Genomic DNA, 22856 nt, shown 5'->3' with positions numbered 1-22856 from the left:
ACAGCTATGTCAGGATGCTATTCATTGACTATAGATCTGCATTTAACATCATTATTCCTACAGTCCTGATTGAAAAGCTACAAAACCTAGGCCTATGTACCTCATTCTGCAATTAGCTCCTTGACTTCCTAACCAGAAGACCACAATCTATGCAGATTGGTAGTAACATCTCCTCCTCACTGATGATCAACACTGGCACACCTCAGGAAGGTGCGCTTAGCCCACTGGTCTACTCTCTCTATACCCATGACTGTGTGGCTAGGCATAGCTCAAATGCCATCTATAAATTTGCTGATGATACTATTGTTGGCAGAATCTCCAATGGAGACGAGAGGGTGTACAGGAGAGAGATATACCAGCTAGTTGAGTCGTGTCGCAACAACAAACTTGCACTCAATATCAGTAAGACCAGAGATGATTGTGGACTTCAGAAAGGGTAGGACAAGGGAACACAACTGAATCCTCAGAGGGATCAGAAGTGGAGAGAGTAAGAAACTTCAAGTTCCTGGGTGTCAATATCTCTGAGGATCTAACCTGGTCTCAACATATCAATGCAGCTATAAAGAAGGCAACACAGAGGGTATATTTCATTGGGAGTTTGAGGAGATTTGGTCTGCCACCTAAAACACTCAAAACCTTTTACAGATGTATCATGGAGAGCATTCTGACAAGTTGCATCACTGCCTGGTATGGGAGGGCGACTGCACAGGATCAAAAGAAGCTGCAGGAAGTTGTAAAATTTGTCAGCTCCATCATGGGTACTAGCCTCCGTAGTACCCAAGACATGTTCGAGGAGCAGTGCCTCAGAAAGGCAGCACCCTTCATCAAGGATCCCCACCACCCAGGACATGCCCTCTTCTCATTGTTACCATCAGGTATGAGATACTGAAGCCTGAAGGCACACACTTAGTGATTCAGCAACAGCTTCTTCCTCTCTGCCTTCTGATTTCTAAATGGACATTGAATCCACGAACACTATTTCACTTATATTTTTAATATTATTTCTGTTTTTCCACTACCATTATTAATTATGTATATATATAAAACTGCAATCTATTTTATTTAATTTTCTTTTCTCTTTCTATATTTATCAGGAATTGCATTGTACCGCCACTGCGTTAACAAATTTCTCAACCTATGCTGGTGATATTAAACCTAATTGTGATTCTGAAGACAAATGGAGAAATACAAAAAGAAACAATAATACAATAATATAAATAAATAAGCAATAAATGTCAATAGCATGAGATGAAAAGTCCTTGAAAGTGAGTCCATGGGTTCTGAAAACATTTCAATGATGGGACAAGTAAAATTATGTGAAGTTATCCACTTTGTTCAACAGCCTGATGGTTGAGGGGCAGTAACTGTTCCTAAAGCTACACTTGATCTTAGCCAAAAGGCCGAGAAGCGATGCTGGTGCTGCGAGTCAGAAGGCTCCTCTACCTTCGTCCTGATGGCAGCAGCAAGAGAGCATGTGCGGGGTGGCAAAGGGTCCCTGACGATGGATGCTGCTTACAAGCGACAGCATTTCATGTAGATGTGCTCAATGGTTGGACGGACTTTACTCGTAATGACTGGACCGTATTCATTACATAGTGTAGAATGGGAATATGATGAGCAGAGCAATTCATAAGAGGCTCGTTTATTTTAAACTTCAAGTCTTTGCTGTTTGAATTTCTTAACTTTTATTGTTTTACATTTGGAGTTTAGTTAGTGATAAATTATCTGTCATTAGGTCGTAAGCTGTAATTAGCCGTTGGCAATTTGAGATGTCCGATTTAAAACTTGGCACACCTAGTAATACCTCTGCGGATTTGGTTAATACATAGAGTGCAGCTTTCCACTGAATGTGAAAAGTTTGGTGAAGCCAAGGTAAGCGTGGTGCTTAGTATTCATTTTTAAATTTAGGGTCAGATTAATAAAATAATTACTTAATTGTGATTGAGTTATAGGTAAGATTAAATAAAGGGACTATAAAATCAGAGTATTAAATAATTAACATATTTAACAAAGGAATTGGAAGGCACAGTAACATTTCTCACATGCTTGAATGGAGAGCTGACACCTTTTGCCTGTTATCCCTATGCTGTGTGGATGTTTCAAGTGACTGATGAGATTACGTGTGTAGGAAATACCTCAAATGACTAAGCTCAACATTAGGATTTTTGAAGTTGCAGTCACTATAGGGCACGGGGAGAATGAGTGTCTTATGGATTGTATGTTTCAAGAGATGGCCACAGAAGGGATAGCTACAAAAAAAGGGCAGAAAGAGCAGGAGTCTTTAATATGTGTGTAACTTTGGTCCTCAGCATTACAGACTGGTGGAAGTAACGCTACTTTGAAGGAATTAAGTCCAGGACTTGACACCAGGTATTAAAGGAATGGGGGTGCTGAGGGAGGTGAAATATATGTTATGGTCATAAAAGATTCCATATTAAGAGTGGCAGACAGATATATCATCAGCCATTAATATCAATTCCACATGATGTGCAACTTTCCTGATAGGGTAGAGGTTAACACATAGGGTGCTGCGTATTCTCCAAGTGTGGGGAAGGAGAGTGCAAGGGAGAAGTTAAAACTAAACTTTGGTATCAGTTATATAGATAGAAACACAAGAGCTTAGAGAGCAGAACCTCTGCTCTCAGAGTTAGTCATCTCTGGATTATTCTCAACACTGCATGCTGGCAAATACAAAAACAAGACTGAGTGGATGAAGTGATGGTGCAGAAAGAAGGGTATCTGGGATTTTGTGACCTGTGTTCCCCTCAGGGTGATTCTCTAACACTATGTTGGGAGTGGGTCTAAACTATTTGTAGGGCAGAATCAGAATCAAGTTTAATATCATTGGCAAATGTCATGAAGTTTATAGTTTTGTGGCAACAGTACATTGAAATAGATCATAAAAAAATACAGAAATTACGATAAGTACTTTTAAATTAGTGCAAAAAGAGAGGGGAGGAAACACAGGAAGTGTTCATGGGTTCATTGTCCAATCAGAAATCTGATGGCAAAGGGGAAGAAATGGCTCCTGAAACGTTAAGTGTCTCTCTTGCGGCTCCTGTACCTCCTCCCTGATGGCAGCAATCAGAAGAGAGCATGTCCTGGGTGGTGAGGGTCCTTAATGATGGATGCCACCTTCTTGAGGTATCGCCTTTTGAAGGTGTCCTGGATGCTGGGGAGGCTCATGCCCATGATGGAGCAGGCTGAGTTCACGACTTTCTGCTGCTTTTTCCGATCCTGTGCAGTGGCACCTCCGTACCAGAGGTTGATCCAGCCAGTTAGAATGGTCTCCACAGTACATCTTAAATTTACGAGCCTCTTTGGCTACATGCCAATTCTCCTCAAAACTCTTAAGGAAACATACTGCTGCCATGCCTTCTTTATATGTTGGGCTCAGGATAGATCCTCAGTGATGTTGACACCCAGGAACTTGAAACTGCTCACTCTTTCCGCTTCCGATCCCCTCAATGAGGATTGGTGTGTTTTCCTTTGACTTGCTCTTCCCGAAGCCCGCAATCGGTTCCTCGGTTTTACTGACATTTGGTGCAAGGTTGCTGCTGCGACACCATTCAACCAGCTGCTCTATCTTGCTTCTGTATGCCACCTCATCACCATCTGAAATTCTGCGAATAGTGGCATGGGTGGCAAATTTATAGAAGGCGTTTGAGCTGTGCCTAGCCACACAGTCATGGGTGTAGAGAGAGTACAGCAGTGGAAGGGCATCCTTGAAGGGCACCAGTGTTGATTGTCAATGAGGAAATGTTATTTCCAATCTGTACAGACTGTGATCCCCTGTGAGGAAGTCAAAGATCCAGTTGCAGAGGGAGGTACAGAGGAACAGTGATCATCATATTATTGGTTTAGAATTGGTACAATGAAAGGATATTGGCTATCCTATGATAAAAAATAGTCAACTGGAAAAGGGGCACTTTCTATAGGATAAAAAGAGATCTGGCCTGGGTAAAATAATTCGGGTACAATCTATAAGGGACAGAAGTATGACAATTAAAGCCCCAGATCCTGGGATGATCAATGAGAAAAAGTAAAACAAAAGACGGACAACACAAATAAAAACCAGGCAAACTATAAAGTTCAGAGGGGAAGTTTAAAAAAAAAACTGGAGGAAGTATAAAGAGAATACAAACACCTTCTATCTACCTGAACACAGATTGAGTGGCAAGAGGTAGGGCCAATCAGGGATCAAGAGCAAGATCTACTCCTGGAGGTAGAGGGCTTGACCAAGGCGGCACTAAACGAATACTCTGTATCACCCTTTAAGGAAGATGATATCGGTGAAGTCATACAACAAAGGAGCACGTAGTTGAGAAACTGAATGGGCAGGAAACTGACAACCAGGAGGTGCTAGAAAGGCTAGCTGTATTAAATATGGATAATTATCCAGTTTTAGATTACTAATGGAAATGAAGGTGGGAATTGTGGAGATATTGGTCATAGTGGTATATCAGTCTGGAGGATGGCTTGCTTACACCCTGGTGTTGTGGGTTCTGAAGTGTTGATGAGGCCATTGTAGGAGCCACAGACCATTCCACAGATGGGGCAAGAGGAACTAGAGAGGGCATGCAGGAAGCTTGTGAACTGTTACCACTCTAGAGACATGACCTCCAGCTCTCAAATATTCTTTCTGCTCTTTGAGCAATTATGGATCACGATTTCCCTATAACATAGGATCCACACAGCCCATCAAATCTTTGCTAGTTCACTGAGCTATCCTGTTTCCTGATCTTGAATTTATGGAGTCTAGTAGCACAGTTCAGTTGAGGAATTATGGTCACTGAAGGCTACACTAAGGTGGGATAAGAGTTAGCAAGCCTAGTGAAGTTGGGACAAAAAAAATTAGCGGCTATATTGATGTAGTATGTGAGAACATACATAGCAGCTCAGCTAAGAGGTTGCCAACAATGGTTAAGCTGGATATAAAACTTCTAAATGGAACATAATGGTTTCAAACTTAGTGCCTAATTTGCATAAGTATAGGATGGCAGAGGAGACGATGGCGTGTACAAAATCTATTAAATTGATGTGAAATCCAACATTTTTTCTCAGCTTCCGTTCAGATTTAACCGTACCAGAGGAAAGCCATTATCTTAGTTCTTTCAGTTTGAAACAAGTCACCGAGGAGTTTCAATCTGCTTTAAGCGGTGTACTTTCCATGCATTTTCCCAAGAGTTTTAACTGTAAAGACTAGAGCAATTATGCAGAAACACGACTCATGGAGTGGATGGACCAACTGTCGGATAGATGATATATGGAAAGGCCTACTAAGCTTGACTGACGGAGCGATGCAAGGGAAGCGGTCATCCAGAACATGATGACTAATCTCACAGCAGAATAACTCGGTGGAAGAGAGTTTGCAAAAGTTGACTGGCCATCGTTATGAATGGCCCGGACCAGACTCACCAGGGCCAGAGCTGTAAGAGCGAGAGCCAGCAGGATCTGCAGCACCTCGACCAGCTCCATGCTCCGTCGACCGGCTGCAGCCACCGGACCCGGGACGCCTCAGGTGCTCTCCACCCCCGCGGAACATTCAACAGCAGCGTCGTGGCAACCGCGCCAGCCTATAAGAATGAAACAGCGAAGCGGAAAGGGTCCGGAGCCCGGAGCTCCAGGTGACAGGAGCGGCCGGGCGGAGAGAGCCTTGGTGCACAGGACTATCGCCCCCTGCTGCACGGGAGCTTCCGCGCTTGCACCGTCCAATGCTCGCTATATGTCACCGCAGCCATGGAAACCAGGCATCGACCTTCGTGCAGCAATGCTGCCCCAATGCACAAATATCCTCACTTGCAGCTCATACCTGTGCATTTAAATCCGCTCAGCACTTTGTTCTGAAATTTCCACCTCTTTCCCCAACCAGGCTCCACAGTCGACAGGAACAAATCTCTGCATTCAGCCCGAAAAGCCCCTTAACGTGGTTGTAAATTTCGACATACAGTATTTCTTTATTCTTTTAATTCCTGAGGTTACAGCACAAATTTGTTTCCATGTTGTAATTGTTATATGGTTATAAATTTGCTCAATCACTGCGCGTTCTACAAACCCTGCAGTCTGACTTTGCTGCACTCCCTCTGTAACAAGTACATCCTTTCTTATTTTAAAAATGTACAGTGTCCACCGAGATCGGATACAATTGCAAAAAGGCTTCCTTCCTCCTGTATTCAATAGTGTAGCCAATTAGCAGTCGCATCCTATTTTTAAAAATATTTATCTAAGGTATGTGGGTTTTGCGGGCTGAGCCAGGATTTACTTGCCCAACCCTGGCGACCCTTCCAAAGATTGTTGAACTGACTTTTGCTGTAAACCTTGCTGGCATGTGGCTTGGAGGGCAACTATTAGGCTGTAGTATTCCCGTGGTTAATGCCCTTTTTTCTCTAACTGGTAGAGGAAATGGGTTTATAAGGTGTTGTCTAAGGGGAATGCCATATTCCTGCAGTTTCCTAAGACTCAGGTTAGACCCAGCTTAGCTTCAGATACTTAACTCATTTCGAGGGAAAGCAATGATGCTAAGTCAAGTTTCATGTTAATTTTTTTGAGTTAATCTTAATTGTAGTTAATTGTTTACTTAAATGTGATTAAACAATTTAAAGAGTTTTACATGTTTTAATTGGTTTACCAGCAAATCTGAGATAGTTTGAAACTCAAAGCATTTAAGAGGCTGTGTAGTCAATAAAATTGTGATAAGCAATTGTTAAACCATTTCTGGGGACAGGTGTTTCTACTTCTGGCAGGATGGGCCTGCACTGTGCAGGTAATTGTCGTTCAGAAGTGCGGCCCGCCAGAACCATTGCATAGGCCAGATGTAAACTGTGGGTCATATGTTGCATATTGTGGGAAGGAGCTGATACTCGAAACACACAGCTGTGACAGTGTTTTACTGTCAGTGTTACCTTGTGAAGGAAATGCTAAATTTAACTCCCTTTGGTCAAGGTACTAGGTTGAGGTTGTGGGCCAAAGGCTTGTGCCTGGATGTCCACGTCCACATTGTCTGCTGCTACTCTAGAGCACCACTGCAAAAAAAGGTGAAGTTTTGATTTTAATGAAAATAAAACTGTCGTGCCAACTACCCAAACGGACAGACAAAATACAGGTTTAGGTACACCATAAGACTCCTCTACACTGTCAAATCAAACATTCCCAGGCCAAACACAGTGAGTTGATTCTAAAAGCTGTTACACCCACCTCTTGAGAAATGGAAATACATGATATACTGTGTTGCAAAGCCCAATCCATTATTTCATGGATGCCAGCTATCCTGACATCTGCAAAGTCCCCATTGCATTTGGCCAGTAGTGTTGAACTGTATTTTACCAGCCACCAGGGAAAAATTAAGGACAACAGAAAGCTGCTCTTTTTGAAGAGAGCAGCATCAAAGTGAAGATTATCACTTAAAGTTGAATGGGACTAATCCACAGTTGCTGTCGGATTCTGAGGGATACCGATTTATTTTCTTGGAATTTGAATAGCAGTGTGGGAGAATTTGGACTGGAGCAGTTGTAAAAGTGTCACTGTTCTGTCCTAACCATCAGATTTACAAACACTTTGGAGTTTAGAGACGTATTCATTTCTTTATCGGAGATGCCAAATAAAGCAATATGGAGTTGTTAAAACATTACAGAATACACAAAACCAGCTCCCTGTATCCTCAAAAGCTATGGAAGTGTATCAGAGGTGTTCCTTGGGTGCCCTGGTCAATATTTCTCTCTCAAATATCAAGGCAGAATTGTAATGATAATGTATGTTCACTTAAAAGTAGATGGAAAAGAGTTTACAAATGAAGTTGTTTTGCATATTTGTAATGTGGCAAAAGTAAAACGTTGATATGAAAGTACCAGTAAAAGTGAAGCTTAAACATATTGGCACACTTCTGACAGCTGTACACTTGTTCTGACAGGGGACATCATGTCTGTGCCAGCTCCCAGTCCAATTTCCCCTCTTTTCCCTGTAGCCCTGCATTTTATTCTTTCTCACATGGTCAATTCCCCTTTGATTTATTTAAAACCATTCACATCCATTACAGCGTTTTTGTGTTGTGGGATGAAACCAGAGCACCCAGGGAGATTCAGGAAGGATGTGCAACTATACAAAAACCCGAATTAAGGTCAGCATCGATGGAGCTGGGGTGGGGGCATGAGTACTAACCACTGTACTACACACCACCTAGTTATAGTAGCCTAGGCGAAATTTCACATCCTCGGACCTTAAGCATTATTTGCAATCATTAAATCATGACTCCCAAAAGGGGGCAATTAACATGAAACACTGACGATCAACACTGGCGCACCTCAGGGGTGTGTGCTTAGCCCACTGCTCTACTCTCTCTATACCCATGACTATGTGCCTAGGCATAGTTCAAATACCATTATAAATTTACTGATGATACAACCATTGTTGGTAGAATCTCAGGTGGTGACGAGTGGGCGTACAGGAGTGAGATTTGCCAACTAGTGGAATGGTGCCGCAGCAACAACCTGGCACTCAACATCAGTAAGACAAAAGAGCTTCAGGAAGGGTAAGACGGAGGAACACATACTAATCCTCATAGTGGGATCAGAAGTGGAGACAGTGAGTAGTTTCAAGTTCCTGGGTGTCAAGATCTCTGAGGATCTAACCTGGTCCCAACATATTGATGCAGTTATAAAAAAGGCAAGACAGCGACTATACTTCATTAGGAGTTTGAAGAGATTTGTTATGTCAACAAAAACACTCAAAAACTTCTATAGATGTACTGTGGAGAGCATTCTGACAGGCTGCATCACTGTCTGGTATGGAGGTGCTACTGCACAGGACCAAAAGAAGCTGCAAGAGGGTCATACATTTAGTCGGCTCTATCTTGGGTACTAACCTACAAAGTACCCAGGACATCCTCAGGGAGCGGTGTCTCAGAAAGGCAGCTTCCATTATTAAGGACCTCCAGCACCCAGGGCATGCACTTTTCTCACTGTTACTATCAGGTGGGAGATACAGAAGCCTGAAGGCACACACTCAGCGATTCAGGAACAGCTTCTTCCCCTCTGCCATCTGATTCCTAAATGGACATTGAACCCGTGAACACTACCTCACTTTTTAAATACATATTATTTTTTGTTTTGCACGATTTTTAACCTATTCAATAAACGTATACTGTAATTGATTTACTTATTTAATTATTATTATTTTCTTCCTCTATGTATTGCTGCTGGGTAAACAAATTTCAGGTCACACGCCGGTGATAATAAACCTGATTCTGATCGGCACCGCTTTGTGGGCCGAAGGACCTGTACTGAGCTCGATGTTCGGACGACACGGAGCCATGGCCGATCCTCTTCCTCGGCCTCTGCACCCGGCTTTAGCTTGTGATCGCTCCTCAGCACATTCAACAGAAAATAGATTAAAATATAAAGAACACCACTGCGGAGATTTGAGCTTAATCGCGGGGCCTAATGTGAAATTATTCGAATTTAGTGAGTGTCGGCTGCGGGTTTTCTGTTTTTCGGGATCGGTGATATGTCGAATATGCAGCGCGGGGTGGAGCGATGAGTTGGTCTCACGTGTGGTGAGCGCAAGATGGCGGCTGGATTCAAGTGGGTGCTTCGGTTGTTGTTGGGACGGGAGGGGGGTTTTGCAGGGATTTTGGTGGTGTGGTGTCCCGAATGGTACTGCGCGGGGAGTAGGGGGTGTTGTTCCGATGGTTTGTGCGGGGAGTGGGGATTAGGGGATTGCTTCCTGAGGGGTTTGTGCGGAGAGTGAGACGGGGGTCCCGAAGGGTCTGTGTGGGGTTCTAGGGGTCCTGGCTCGGTGTAACTAATGCCCCAAAGAGTACAGTTGCTGGGAATCTGGTTAGGGGCATCTGTGGAAAGGAGTAAATAAGTTAATAGTTCGGGTCAAGGACTCCATGTTCTCGATTTTTATTGCTTATTTATTACGATTTCCTTTTTTCCCTTTTGTATTTACAAGTTTGTTGTCTTTTGCACTTCGGTTGTTTGTCCGCCCTTTTGGATGCGGTCTTTCATTGATTTTTTTTTTGGTTCTTGGATTTACTGAGTATGCCCGCAAGAAAACGAATCTCAGGGTTGTATATGGTAACATATATGTACTTTGATAATTTTTTTTGACCGAAGAGATCATCAATTTGAAATGTTAACTCTTTCGGTCTGCATAGATGATGTCTGACCTCTTTGCTTTCATCAGTTTACACTTTCATTGCTAAACCTGGTTTGAGAGGGTGGTCTGTCACTGACCTTGTGCCTACCTTGATGGTTTAAAAGTAACTGGCAATCTGCTGGAGGGACTCTGGGAAGGAAGGGAATTATCAATGTCAAAATCCTGCATCCTCCTTCGTAGTTTAAGCAGGTTTGTGGTGATGTTCATTTTAGCAAACCATAGATGCAGGTCCTAACTTTCTCCACTATTGAAGAAATCTGTTGTTTTAGTCTGGAACAAGAATGGCAGCTTTTCACATGGAGAATGAATGAAACTTTTGCCTTGGAAGTTTTTTCTTTTGTTAAACAAATGAAACTCACTGTTCTGATTAGATAGCAGCGCTGCGGGAGGAAAAATCTGTATTTATTTCAATATGTTCCATCCTTGTTGCTGAAGTTCTGTTGGTGAGAAGTATTGGAACAGTAGTGTAGCTTGGATGGCACAGTGGAACTGCTGTCCTGCAGGGTCCAGCAATACAAGCTCAGACTTTATCTCCTGTACTGTCTTGAGTTCGCACATTGTTCTTGTGACAACGTGTGTTTCCTCTGGTGCTGTAGTTTCCTTATGTATCCCAAAGATGTGTGGCTTGGTTGGTTAATTGGGCATTGAAAAATTACCCTAAGCTGAGGGTGAATGAAGGAATTTGAACAAGATGATGATAATGCAGGGAGAATAAAATGGAATTGGTTTAAATTTGTGCTCAATGGTTAACGTGTACTCAGTGGACTGAAGTGCCTATTTTCATAGCAGGAATTAATCAGAGATAGCATGAGAACACAAAGAGAATAAAGACTGAGTTTAGTGTAGGATTAGTATAAATGGTTGGTTGCTGGTCAGTGCAGTAGTGAGCTGTAGATCCTGTTTTCCTGTTGGATGTCTCTATGGGTTTGTTCAGTAGTGAGCCTGCCTGACCAATTGTTTAGATCTTCCAACTGATGAAGGTATTCTGTAGTCTACCTGTTTTCGATATTAAATTTGCTAAGATCTTACACTAAAACTGGTACAAACATTAGAGTCCAATAGGATTCAGGCAGGTTGGCAAATTGGATTCAAAGCTGACTTGGTAATAGGAGGCAGAGGGTGTAATTGGAAAGTTATGACCAATAGTATGCACTTATTGCAGTTTAGGTATGAATATTGGAGATTGATTAGTAAGTTTGCAAATGACTTGTAAATTTGTGTTGTTACTAAAGAGAAGGATCATCTTAGGCTTGACAGTGATCAGCGGGGAAGGTAGGTAGACTATGGCAGATGTAATTTAATGCTGATAAATGCGAGCAGATACACTTTGGAAAGACTATGATGTATACAATGAATGATGGAGGGAGAGTTATTGTATTTGTTGTCCGGAAGATGGATGATTGAAAGCTTAAGCTCATGTTGGGGGATTGAACTGAAAAGCAGACACCTGATCTGCAATACAAAAAGATTAGCTTTATTGAAGATTAGTTTTGTTTGTTGCATGTACATCGAAACATACAGTGATATGCATAGTTTGCGTCAATGACCAACAGTCTGAGAATGTGCTGGGGGCAGCCTGTTAGTGCTTGCTTTTGGCAGCAATGTAGCTTGCCCACAACTTACTAACCCTTCTGTCTGGAATATGGGAGGAAACTGGAGCACCTGCAGGAAACTAACACAGTGACGGGGAGAATGTACAAACTCCTTACAGACTGTTAGGAATTGAACCCCAGTCCGTGATCACTGGTGCTGTGCTACCTGCTATACTACAGTGCCACCCTGATTTGTAATGTTGTCTGATTGTTACTGGTACCATGATACAGATTGTGCATTAAATGAAATGGATGAATGTCTGTTTAGTACTTATTTGCCCACTAAAGGAATGTTTAAACAGAATCTATATATATTAAAGCTATTTCATGACTTTTGGTTAGCAAATGAGTAAAGTTCTCAAGTAAGTTTAAAATGATGAATTAATAGTAAAAGATAATGAACAGACATGATAGACTGAATGACCTAATTCTGCTCCTTTTTCTTAAGGAAGCTGTGAATGTATAAAATGTTACTAATGAACATTGTAGTATTGTAGAATCTAATTTAATACTTAGACACAACAAGTGGCTTACTTTTTTTTTATCCTTTGACTAGAACGGTAGAACCCTTGGAATACTACAGAAAATTCCTGGTAAGTTACCCACCCCGTTGTTTAATCTCTAGCAAGTAACTTGTGAAAATTTTATATCTTCTTTGATAGCTGCATGTACAATTCGTGATAAAATACATAAATATACCCTTAAGAACTGTGGATTAGTTCCACAAGGTTTCTAGATACTGCTTTTATACTATGAATTTTGATAGAAAACAGACTTACTAAAAAAAATTGCATGTTTGTTAGAAAGAAAATTGTCGACCTGATGGAAGGGAATTGGGTGAATTCAGAACAACAACGCTCAATATAGGTGAGAATTTTCACTTACTTGATTCATTTGCAAAATTTCACTGAAATAAAATTGTAAACTGGAGGAACTTTGTATATTCATTTCTTAAAGACAATTTTTTTGCAAAATGTTCTATGCTACAGCTTGGGGAAAATAATCCTGATAATTTCCGGATAATTAAATGAAATTGCACCAAATTACTAGTGAAGTCATTAGGAAGAATCAAAAAACTTGTACTATTGGACTCATTAGACAGGTCTTCGAGACTTTTCGTAGAAACATGTTTAATTGTAGAGGCTAAGTCTCACATCACAAAATCCCATAAATTTCAGGTTCAGTGTATTCCACTGAGTGTATCTTCCACTGACCAGTGTGTAGCCCAGCCTCTCTACTCATTAGCTTCTTCCAGCATAGTAATTGTCAAGGTACAGTTTAGCACAGAGCTCCTGAGTGCAAAGGGTCAGCTGTACTCCTAGATTGGCTTTAGCAACAGCTGTGGCCCACCTGAAGCTCACTGCTGAAGCAGATAATACTGAAGTTGAATGTTGGTGGAAATTAGAATCAGGTTTATTATCACTGGCATGTGACGTGAAATTTGTTAACTTAGCAGCAGCAGCTCAATGCAATACATAATTTATCAGAGAGAGAATAATAAATAAAATAAAACATAAATAAACAAGTAAATCAATTACGTATATTGAATAGATTATTAAAAAAATGTGCAAAACTGTATATTAAAAAAGTGAGGTAGGGTCCAAAGCTTCAAAGTCCATTTAGGAATTGGATGGCAGTGGAGAAGAAGCTGTTCCTGAATCGCTGACTGTGTGCCTTCAGGTTTCTGTATCTCCTACCTGATGGTAACAGTGAGAAAAGTGCATGCCCTGGGTGCTGGAAGTCTTTAATAATGGATGCTGCCTTTCTGAGACACTGCTTTCTAAAGATGTCCTGGGTACTTTGTAAGCTAGTGCCCAAGATGGAGCTGACTAGATTTACGGCCTTCTGCAGCTTCTTTTGGTCCTGTGCAGTAGCCCCTCCATACCAGACAGTGATGCAGCCTGTCAGAATGCTCTGCACGGTACATCTATAGAAGTTTTTGAGTGTATTTGTTGACATGCTGAATCGCTTCAAACTCCTAATAAAGTATAGCCACTGTCTTGGCTTCTTTATGACTACATCAATATGTCTTTGACATATACAAATATTCAAGCTATTAACATGCACAGATTTAAATTAATTTGATCTAAGGAAATTAAAAATAGCTTTATTTACTTTAGCACATGATTACTGTTTATTGAGCGTTTTTTTTAATATATAACTTCCAAATATTGATTGGCACTCTCTTAATGCCAAAGGCTTAGATGGGGCAAAATGTGTTGAGTACATACATCCAGGAGGGTTTCTTGAAACAATGTGTCGATAGTCCAATTAGAAGTAGAACCATACTAGGTCTTATAATGGGGAATGAACCTAGCCAATTTATTGATGTTTCAGTGAGAGCATTTTGAGAACAGCGTCCATAATTCCACAAGTCTTAAGATAGTTACAGAGAAGGATAAGGCTAAGCTTTGGGTGACAGTACTAAACTGGGGTACATACTAGGCAGGAATTGGAGAAAGTAGTGATAAAGAAAGGCAGCTGCTTGAGGGTAAGTCCACTTCTGACATTTGGGACCCTTTCAAAGGCCAGTTTATTAGGATGAAAGAGAAGGATGGCAATATTCAGGAGCCTTAGATAATGAGATTTTAGTCAAAAAGAAAAAGGAAACATATGGTAAGATTTAGAAAACTTTAATCAGACAAGGCCCTGGAGGAATGTAATGGCATCAGGAAGTAATTGAACAAGACATTAGGAGGCCCATGAGTGGTCCTTTTTAGCCCAAAAAAAGGATCTAAAAAGAGAATCCCATGGCATTTTACATGTATGTTAGGAACAAGAGGGTAGTGAGGGAAATAGTAGATCTACTCATGGACCAGGCAGGGAATATGTGTAAGTGTGCTGGGGAAGTGGGTGAGGTCCTAAATGAGTACCTTGCATGGGTATTCACCAAGGAGAAGGACATGGATGATTTTGAGATTAGAAAGGGGTATGTTGAGGGCACGTACATATTTAGAAGGAGGTAGTGTTGGATGATTTGGACAGAAAGCAATAAGATTGTCCAGTTTGCAGGGCCTGATGGGATCTATATCTCAAGATACTGAGGGAAACAAAGGAGATTTCTAGAGCCTTAACAGAGATTTTTGTATCCTCTTTAGCCATGGGCAACATATTAGGAGAATGGAGAATAGCTATTGTTGTTCCTTTATGAAGCCTAATGGGGACCAACCAAGAAATTATAGGCCAAAATCCTTATGTCAGTGATAGGGAAATTATTGGAGAAGATTCTGAGGGACAAGATTTATTTGCATTTGGGAAAGCATGAAGTGTGTGTGGGAAGTCCTGCCTCACGAATTTGAGTTTTTTAAAGAAATGACAAAAAGGATGATGAGTGTAGAACAGTTATCTATATGGACTTCAGTACCTTGAGGTTTCTCATGGCCGGCTGGTCCAGTTAATTAAGCTATATGCGATCCAAAATTATCTTGGTCACAGAAGACAGTTGATGTTTTTCTGATGAGGCCTGTGACCAATAGTGCTTGTAACATATGCTCAATGGCCACTTGAGTGGAACCCGTTGTGGTCTTCTGCCTCTGTTGCCCATCCACTTCAAGGTTCAAAGTATTGTGCATTCAGAGATGCTCTTCTGCACATCATTGTTGCAATGCATGGTTATTTAAGTTGCTGTCACCTTCCTGTCAGCTTGAACCAGTCTGGCTATTGTCCTCTGATCAGTCTTATTAATAAGGCTTTTGCATCCACAGATCACTGCTCACTAAATGCTTTTCACAACATTCTCTGTAAACTGTGGAGACTGTATGAAAATCCCAGCTGAGCAGTTTCTGAGATGCTCAAACCACCCAGCCTCATTCCACTGTCAAAGTCACTTAGATCACATTCCTTCTCCATGTCTGCATGCTTTTATGCATGGAGTTGCTGCCACATGATTGGCCGATTAGATATTTGCATTAACAAATAAGTATACAGTTTAACTTCTAAAGTGGCTACTAAGGTATGTTTATTATTTGGATGAAAATGTAGGTAGTCTGATTAGATGTGAGACTGCTTAGCTGAGCATCTACGCTCCATCCGCCAGAAAATGTGGGATCTCCCAGTGGCCATCCACTGTCGTGATGAGGCCACACTCAGGTTGGAGGAACAATTCCTTGTATTTCGTCTGGGTAGCCTCCAACCTGATGGCATGAACATCGATTTCTCAAACTTCTGGTAATGACTCCCCTCCCCGCCCCCCCCACTGCCTTTCCATCTCTCACTTTATGTCCTTGCCTGCCTGTTGCATCCCTCTGGTGCTCCTCCCCCCTTTCTTTCTTCCATGGCCTTCTGTCCTCTCCTGTCAGATTCCCCCTTCTCCAGCCCTGTATCCCTTTCACTAATCAACTTCCCAGCTCTTTACTTCACTTCTCCCTCTCCTGGTTTCACCTATCACCTTGTGTTTCTCCTTCCCCCTAACTTTTCACTCTACTGCTCATCTTTTTTTCTCCAGTTCTGCTGAAGGGTCTTGGCTCGAAACATCGACTGTACTCTTTTCCATAGATGCTGCCTGGCCTGCTGAGTTCCTCCAGCATTTTGTGTGTGTTGCTTGGATTTCCGGCATCAACAGATTTTCTCTTGTTTGATAGTGATTGTGGTCTTCCAATTCAGTTGCAGAGGGAAGTACAGAGGACCAGGTTTTGTAGCTTGTTGATTAATACTAATTGATAAAACAGCAGCCTGACATGTGTTTTGCTGTCCTCCAGATAGAGAAGGAGACTATTCAATCTATTATCTCTGTGCAGGATGAAAAAGAACTACTTTACTTCATCTCAGCATCTGGCAATTAAGCCATAGTTCTTGAAGTATTTTTCCAGACACTCTTCAAATTTGAAGAGCATTACTGCCTCTACCACCCTTTCAGACACTCTACCGCTTTGGGGGAGGGGTTTCCTCATCTAATTTCCTCTAATTTTTCTGCAGTTTCTTTAAATCTATGGCAGTTTTTTTCACCTCTGTTGAGGAAAATAGAATCTTGTTAGTTATTCTATCCAGGTTCTTCATTATGCACCTCAGTTAAGTCCCTATTCAGCATCTTCTGTTCCATGGAAAGTAACCCCCATCATTCAATCTTTTCTCATGGTTATAGAATTTCCTCTGCTCTTCACATCTTTCTTGTACTGGTCAGAACTGTATATTAATTCAATCCTCTAACCATTGCTCTGCTCATTTAACTGTATATTATTCCCAAGCCAAATAATCCTTTATTCGTGCAATAACCTTTTGAGTAGGTATTTATTTAAAAAAAAATGCCTTCAGATTACTTTATTGATTTCTCCATTATCTATGGTACAACAGGCCCTTCCCAAGAACGCCAGACTTGTGTATAGCTCATACATGCAAATGGGTATTTGGAAGTCTGTGGGGGTGGTGCATTTGCTTGCTACTTTTGGGTTGTTTTCATCTTCTGTTGTCTAAGAACTTGATTTGCAGCCACACTTCTAGCTTACAGACTGCCTGCATTACAATTCACAGGAACAGAACCCCCCTAGAACTTGGGGAAGATTTCCAGTTACACTCCAAAGAAAAAGTTATACTAAATTGTAAAGCATTCTTTCACTTGAATAAACCTTGTTGGTATGATTAATCATATTATGATCTACTAAGTGCTTTTACTACTATCATGGATTCCAGTATTTTCACAGAAATTGAGGTCAAGCTTACTCTTCAGTGTTTCCCTAGTTTCTCATTTTCTTTCATTTCTGAACAATGATACCTTATTCACAATAGGGGCTATTCAAAAATTTGGAACTTTTGCAAGATTATCAATAATGCATTTGCTAAATTACCTTAAGAACATAAAATTGAAAGTATAATTGTTCCATATTTAAATTGCTCATAATAATTGAACACTAGTAGTCAAATAATATTAAGGGCTTTCAGAACCCTCCATAAAAACTACTCTTTTTTTTCGAGGTTTTTAGAATCCCCCCCCCAAATGAATCTCTCTTTTGTTCATTGATGTAATGCCTGACTGTTCTCATTAGAATATTTTCTTAGAATGTAAAAGCTTAGAAAGACAGGTTGCAACGCATGCAGTGAAACGGGCAAATTTAAAGTTTAGTAAAGATATTATTTAGTTTATTTACTATTGTGATTTTAACTTCTATTAAAACTTTGACAGACCCCAGTGTTTGAACATATAATAGTATGAAGTGTACAATTGTTATAATTAGATTTATATTACCGTGATACACAAGACTATATTACCACAATTACATTATACTTGCATTACCTGAGACAAAGCTCCACTGACTGATTTATTTTTGACATAATAAATTTTGTTATTCCATTACAAAATACAATGCAAGTATTTTGGACTTCCTTCAAGATGGCATTAAATTACATTAAATTAATATAGGGGTGTATTATAGACCACCTAATGGGGACTGAGAATTGGAGGAGCAAATTTGTAAGGAGATAACAAATATTTGTAGTAAGCACAAGGTTGTGATTGTGGGAGATTTTAATTTTTCACACATAGACTGGGAAGCCCATTCTGTAAAAGGGCTGGATGGTTTGGAGTTTGTCAAATGTGTGCAAGATAGTTTTTTGCAGCAATACATAGAGGTACCAACTAGAGAAGGGGCAGTGTTGGTTCTCCTGTTAGGGAATGAGATAGGGCAGGTGACGGAGATATGTGTTGGGGAGCACTTCGGGTCCAGTGATCACAATACCATTAGTTTCAATATAACTATGGAGAAGGATAGGACTGGACCCAGGGTTAAGATTTTTGATTGGAGAAAGGCTAACTTTGAGGAGATGCGAAAGGATTTAGAAGGAGTAAATTGAGACAATTTCTTTTATGGGAAGGATGTAATAGAGAAATGGAGGTCATTTAAAGGTGAAATTTTGAGGGTACAGGATCTTTATGTTCCTGTTAGGTTGAAAGGAAAGGTTAAAAGTTTGAGAGAGCCATGGTATTCAAGGGATATAGGAAACTTGGTTCGAAAAAGAGAGGGATTTACAATAAATATAGGCAGCTTGGAGTTAATGAGGTGCTTGAGGAATATAAAGAATGTAAAAAGAATCTTAAGAAAGAAATTAGAAAAGCTAAAAGAAGTTATGAGGCAGCTTTAGCAAGTAAGGTGAAAATAAATCCCAAGGGTTTCTACAGTTATATAAATAGCAAAAGGATATTGAGGGATAAAATTGGTCCCTTAGAGAATCAGAGTGGACGGCTATGTGCAGAGCCAAAAGAGATGGGGGAGATTTTGAACAATTTCTTTTCTTCGGTATTCACTAAGGAGAAGGATATTGAATTGTGTAAGGTAAAGGAAACAAGAAGGGTAGTTATGGAAAGTATGACAGTTAAAGAAGAGGAAGTACTGGCCCTTTTAAGGAATATAAAAGTGGATAAGTCTCCGGGTCCGGACAAGATATTCCCTAGGACCTTGAGGCAAGTTAGTGTGGAAATAGCAGGGGCTCTGACAGAAATATTTCAAATGTCATTAGAAACGGGGATGGTGCCGGAGGATTGACGTATTGCTCATGTGGTTCCATTGTTTAAAAAGGGTTCTAAGAGCAAACCTAGCAATTGTGGCCTGTGAGTTTGATGTCAGTGGTGGGTAAATTGATGGAAAGTATTCTTAGAGATGGTATATATAATTATCTGGATAGACAGGGTCTGATTAGGAACAGTCAACATGGATTTGTGTGTGCAAGGTCATGTTTGGCAAATCTTACTGAATTTTTTGATGAGGTTACTAGGAAAGTTGAGGGTAAAGCGGTGGATGTTGTCTATATGGACTTCATTGAGGCCTTTGACCAGGTTCCACATGGAAGGTTAGTTAGGAAGGTTCAATCGTTAGGCATTAATATTGAAGTAGTAAGATGGATTCAGCAGTGGCTGGATGGGAGATGCCAGAGAGTAATGGTGGATAACTGTGTGTCAGATTGGAGGACGGTGTGTAGCAGTGTGCCTCAGGGATCTGTACTGGGTCCAATGTTGTTTGTCATATATATTAATGCTATGGATGATGGGGTGGTAAATTGGATTAGTAAGTATGCAGATGATACTAAGATAGGTGGCGTTGTGGATAATGAAGTAGGTTTTCAAAGCTTGCAGAGAGATTTAGGCCAGTTAGAAAAGTGGGCTGAAAGATGGCAGATGGAGTTTAATGCTGAAAAATGTGAGGTGCTACATTTTGGTAGGACTAATCAAAATAGGACATACATGGTAAATGGTAGGGCGTTGAAGAATGCTGTAGAACAGAGGGATCTAGGAATAATGGTGCATAGTTCCCTGAAGGTGGAATCTCATGTGGCTAGGGTGGTGAAGAAAGCTTTTGGTATGCTGGCCTCTATTAATCAGAGCATTGAGTATAGGAGATGGGATGTAATGTTGAAATTGTATAAGGCATTGGTAAGGCCAAATTTGGAGTATTGTGTACAGTTCTGGTCACCAAATTATAGGAAAGATGTCAATAAAATTGAGAAAGTACAGTGGAGGTTTACTAAAATGTTGCCTGGGTTTCATCTCCTAAGTTACAGAGAAAGGTTGAACAAGTTAGGTCTTTATTCTTTGGAGCGTAGAAGGTTGAGAGGGGACTTGATAGAGGTGTTTGAAATTATGAGGGGGATTGATAGAGTTGACGTGGATAGGCTTTTTCCATTGAGAGTGGGGGAGATTCAAACAAGAGGACATGAGTTGAGAGTTAAAGGGCAAAAGTTTAGGGGTAACATGAGGGGGAACTTCCTTACTCAGAGAGTGGTAGCTGTGTGGAATGAGCTTCCAGCAGAAGTGGTTGAGGCAGGTTTGGTGTTGTTGTTGAAAGTTAAATTGGATAGATATATGGACAGGAAGGGAATGGAGGGTTATGGACCGAGTGCAGGTTGGTGGAACTAGGTGAGAGTAAGAGTTCGGCATGGACTAGAAGGGCTGAGATGGCCTGTTTCTGTGCTGTAATTGTTAGATGGTTATCTGGTTATATTACGTGGCAGTACATTTTTACTTATTTACTATTTTCTTAAATGGCAAAATCTTTTCCAAAATGTGTTTGAAAATGTTGGTTTTCTGACTTTATTTCAGGTTCAATTACAACTGCGGATGGTTCTGCATTGGTGAAGTTGGGGAATACGACAGTAGTTTGTGGTGTTAAAGTGGTGAGATTTCTGTATTTGGCTTTTCACTTATAACCCGTATGTTTTTGAGATTAACTTTGAGGGGTGAAGTGTCTGGGTGTTTGCCCAATCACTGTTTGGTCTCCATTTGGCCAATAAGTACAATTTGCTTCTTGGATTGGAGGAGATGATACATGTAATGGCTTACAGGTTATGTTTCTAAACAAAATACTGAAAAATCTGTTATCCCAAAATAAAAAGGAAAGTGAAATGCAGAATGGAAGTTGAAAAGCAGGACCTCGAGGGTGGTAATCTAGGGATTGCTACCTGTGCTACGTGCCAGTGAGGGTAAGAATAGGATGCTCTGGAGGATGAACAAGTGGCTGAGGAACTGGTGTAGGGGGCAGGGTTTCAGATTTCAGGATCATTGAGACTTCTTCTGGGGCAGGTGGGACCTGTACAAGAGAGATGGGTTACACTTGAACTACAAGGGGACCAATATACTTTCAGGGAGGTTTGTTAGTGCTATTGGGGAGGCTTTAAACTAGATTTGCAGGGGGATGGGAACCAGAGTGCTAGAGCTGACAGTGGGGCTGGGGTGAAAATAAATGATGTTAAAAGTTCAAGCAAAGCCGCAAATAGAAAGGTTGTGAGTGGTGGTAAAAATCTTCTGAGGTGTATATATTTGAATGCTAGGAGTATTGTGGGGAAGGCAGACGAGGGTGTGGATTGACACGTAGAATAATGACGTTATAGCAATGAGTGAAACTTGGCTACAGGAGGGGCAGGACTGGCAGCTTAATATTCCAGGGTTCCGATGTTTCAGATGTGATAGAGGCAGAGGAATGAAAGGTGGGGGGTAGCATTGCTTGTCAGGGAAAATGCTACAGCAGTGCTCAGGCAGGACAGTTTAGAGGGCTTGTCTACTGAGTCCTTATGGGTGGAGCTGAGAAACAGGAAAGGTATGGCCACATTCGTGGGGTTGTATTACAGACCACCCAATAGTCAGCGAGAATTGGAGGAGCAAATCTGCAGAGAGATAGCAGGCAACTGCAGGAAACATAAAGTTGTGGTGGTAGGGGATTTTAATTTTCCACATATTGATTGGGACTCCCATACTGTTAGGGGTCTAGATGGGTTAGAGTTTGTAAAATGTGTTCAGGAAAGTTTTCTAAATCAATATATAGAGGTACCAACTAGAGGGGATGCAATATTAGATCTCCTGTTAGGAAACGAGTTAGGACAAGTGATGGAAGTGTGTGTGGGGGAGCAGTTTGGTTCCAGTGATCATAACACCATTAGTTTCAACTTGATCATGGATAAAGATAGATCTGGTCCTTGGGTTGAGGTTCTAAGCTGGAAGAAGGCCAAATTTGAAGAAATGAGAAAGGATCTAAAAAGCATGGATTGGGACAGGTTGTTCTCTGGCAAGGATGTGATTGGTAAGTGGGAAGCCTTCAAAGGGGAAATTTTGAGAGTGCAGAGCTTGTATGTTCCTGTCAGGATTAAAGGCAAGGTGAATAGGAATAAGGAACCTTGGTTCTCAAGGGATATTGCAACTCTGATAAAGAAGAAGAGAGAGTTGTATGACATGTATAGCAAACAGGGAGTAAATAAGGTGCTTGAGGAGTATAAAAAGTGCAAGAAAATACTTAAGGAAATCAGGAGGGCTAAAAGAAGACATGAGGTTGCCTTGGCAGTCAAAGTAAAGGATAATCCAAAGAGCTTTTACAGGAGTATTAAGAGTAAAAGGATTGTAAGGGATAAAATTGGTCCTCTTGAAGATCAGAGTGGTCGGCTATGTGCAGAACCAAAAGAAATGGGGGAGATCTTAAATGGGTTTTTTGCGTCTGTATTTACTAAGGAAACTGGCATGAAGTCTATGGAATTAAGGGAAACAAGTAGTGAGATCATGGAAACTGTACAGATTGAAAAGGTGGAGGTGCTTGCTATCTTGAGGCAAATTAAAGTGGATAAATCCCCAGGACCTGACAGGGTATTCCCTCGGACCTTGAAGGAGACTAGTGTTGAAATTGCAGGGGCCCTGGCAGATAT

General features: G+C 41.0%; 2 protein-coding genes across 7 annotated transcripts in view; one reads left to right on the top strand and one right to left on the bottom strand.

Moving 5' to 3' along the window:
- Positions 1–5636, bottom strand: part of alg5 (ALG5 dolichyl-phosphate beta-glucosyltransferase) — a 48753-nt gene extending 43117 nt beyond the window's left edge. For all 3 annotated transcript variants that reach the window (XM_072262886.1, XM_072262885.1, XM_072262884.1), the window contains exon 1: positions 5419–5636. In XM_072262886.1, the coding sequence (XP_072118987.1) occupies positions 5419–5478 (60 nt within the window). In that variant the 5' untranslated portion in view covers positions 5479–5636. The remainder of the gene's footprint in view (positions 1–5418) is intronic.
- Positions 5637–9543: 3907 nt separating this feature from the next.
- Positions 9544–22856, top strand: part of exosc8 (exosome component 8) — a 54325-nt gene continuing 41012 nt past the window's right edge. For all 4 annotated transcript variants that reach the window (XM_072262890.1, XM_072262889.1, XM_072262887.1 and 1 more), the window contains exons 1-4: positions 9544–9575; positions 12304–12340; positions 12551–12614; positions 20770–20843. In XM_072262890.1, the coding sequence (XP_072118991.1) occupies positions 9559–9575; positions 12304–12340; positions 12551–12614; positions 20770–20843 (192 nt within the window). In that variant the 5' untranslated portion in view covers positions 9544–9558. The remainder of the gene's footprint in view (positions 9576–12303; positions 12341–12550; positions 12615–20769; positions 20844–22856) is intronic.

Source organism: Mobula birostris, chromosome 7 (assembly GCF_030028105.1).
Source record: "Mobula birostris isolate sMobBir1 chromosome 7, sMobBir1.hap1, whole genome shotgun sequence".
Taxonomy (NCBI): Eukaryota; Metazoa; Chordata; class Chondrichthyes; order Myliobatiformes; family Myliobatidae; genus Mobula; species Mobula birostris.
This window is presented reverse-complemented; position numbering and strand designations above follow the sequence as displayed.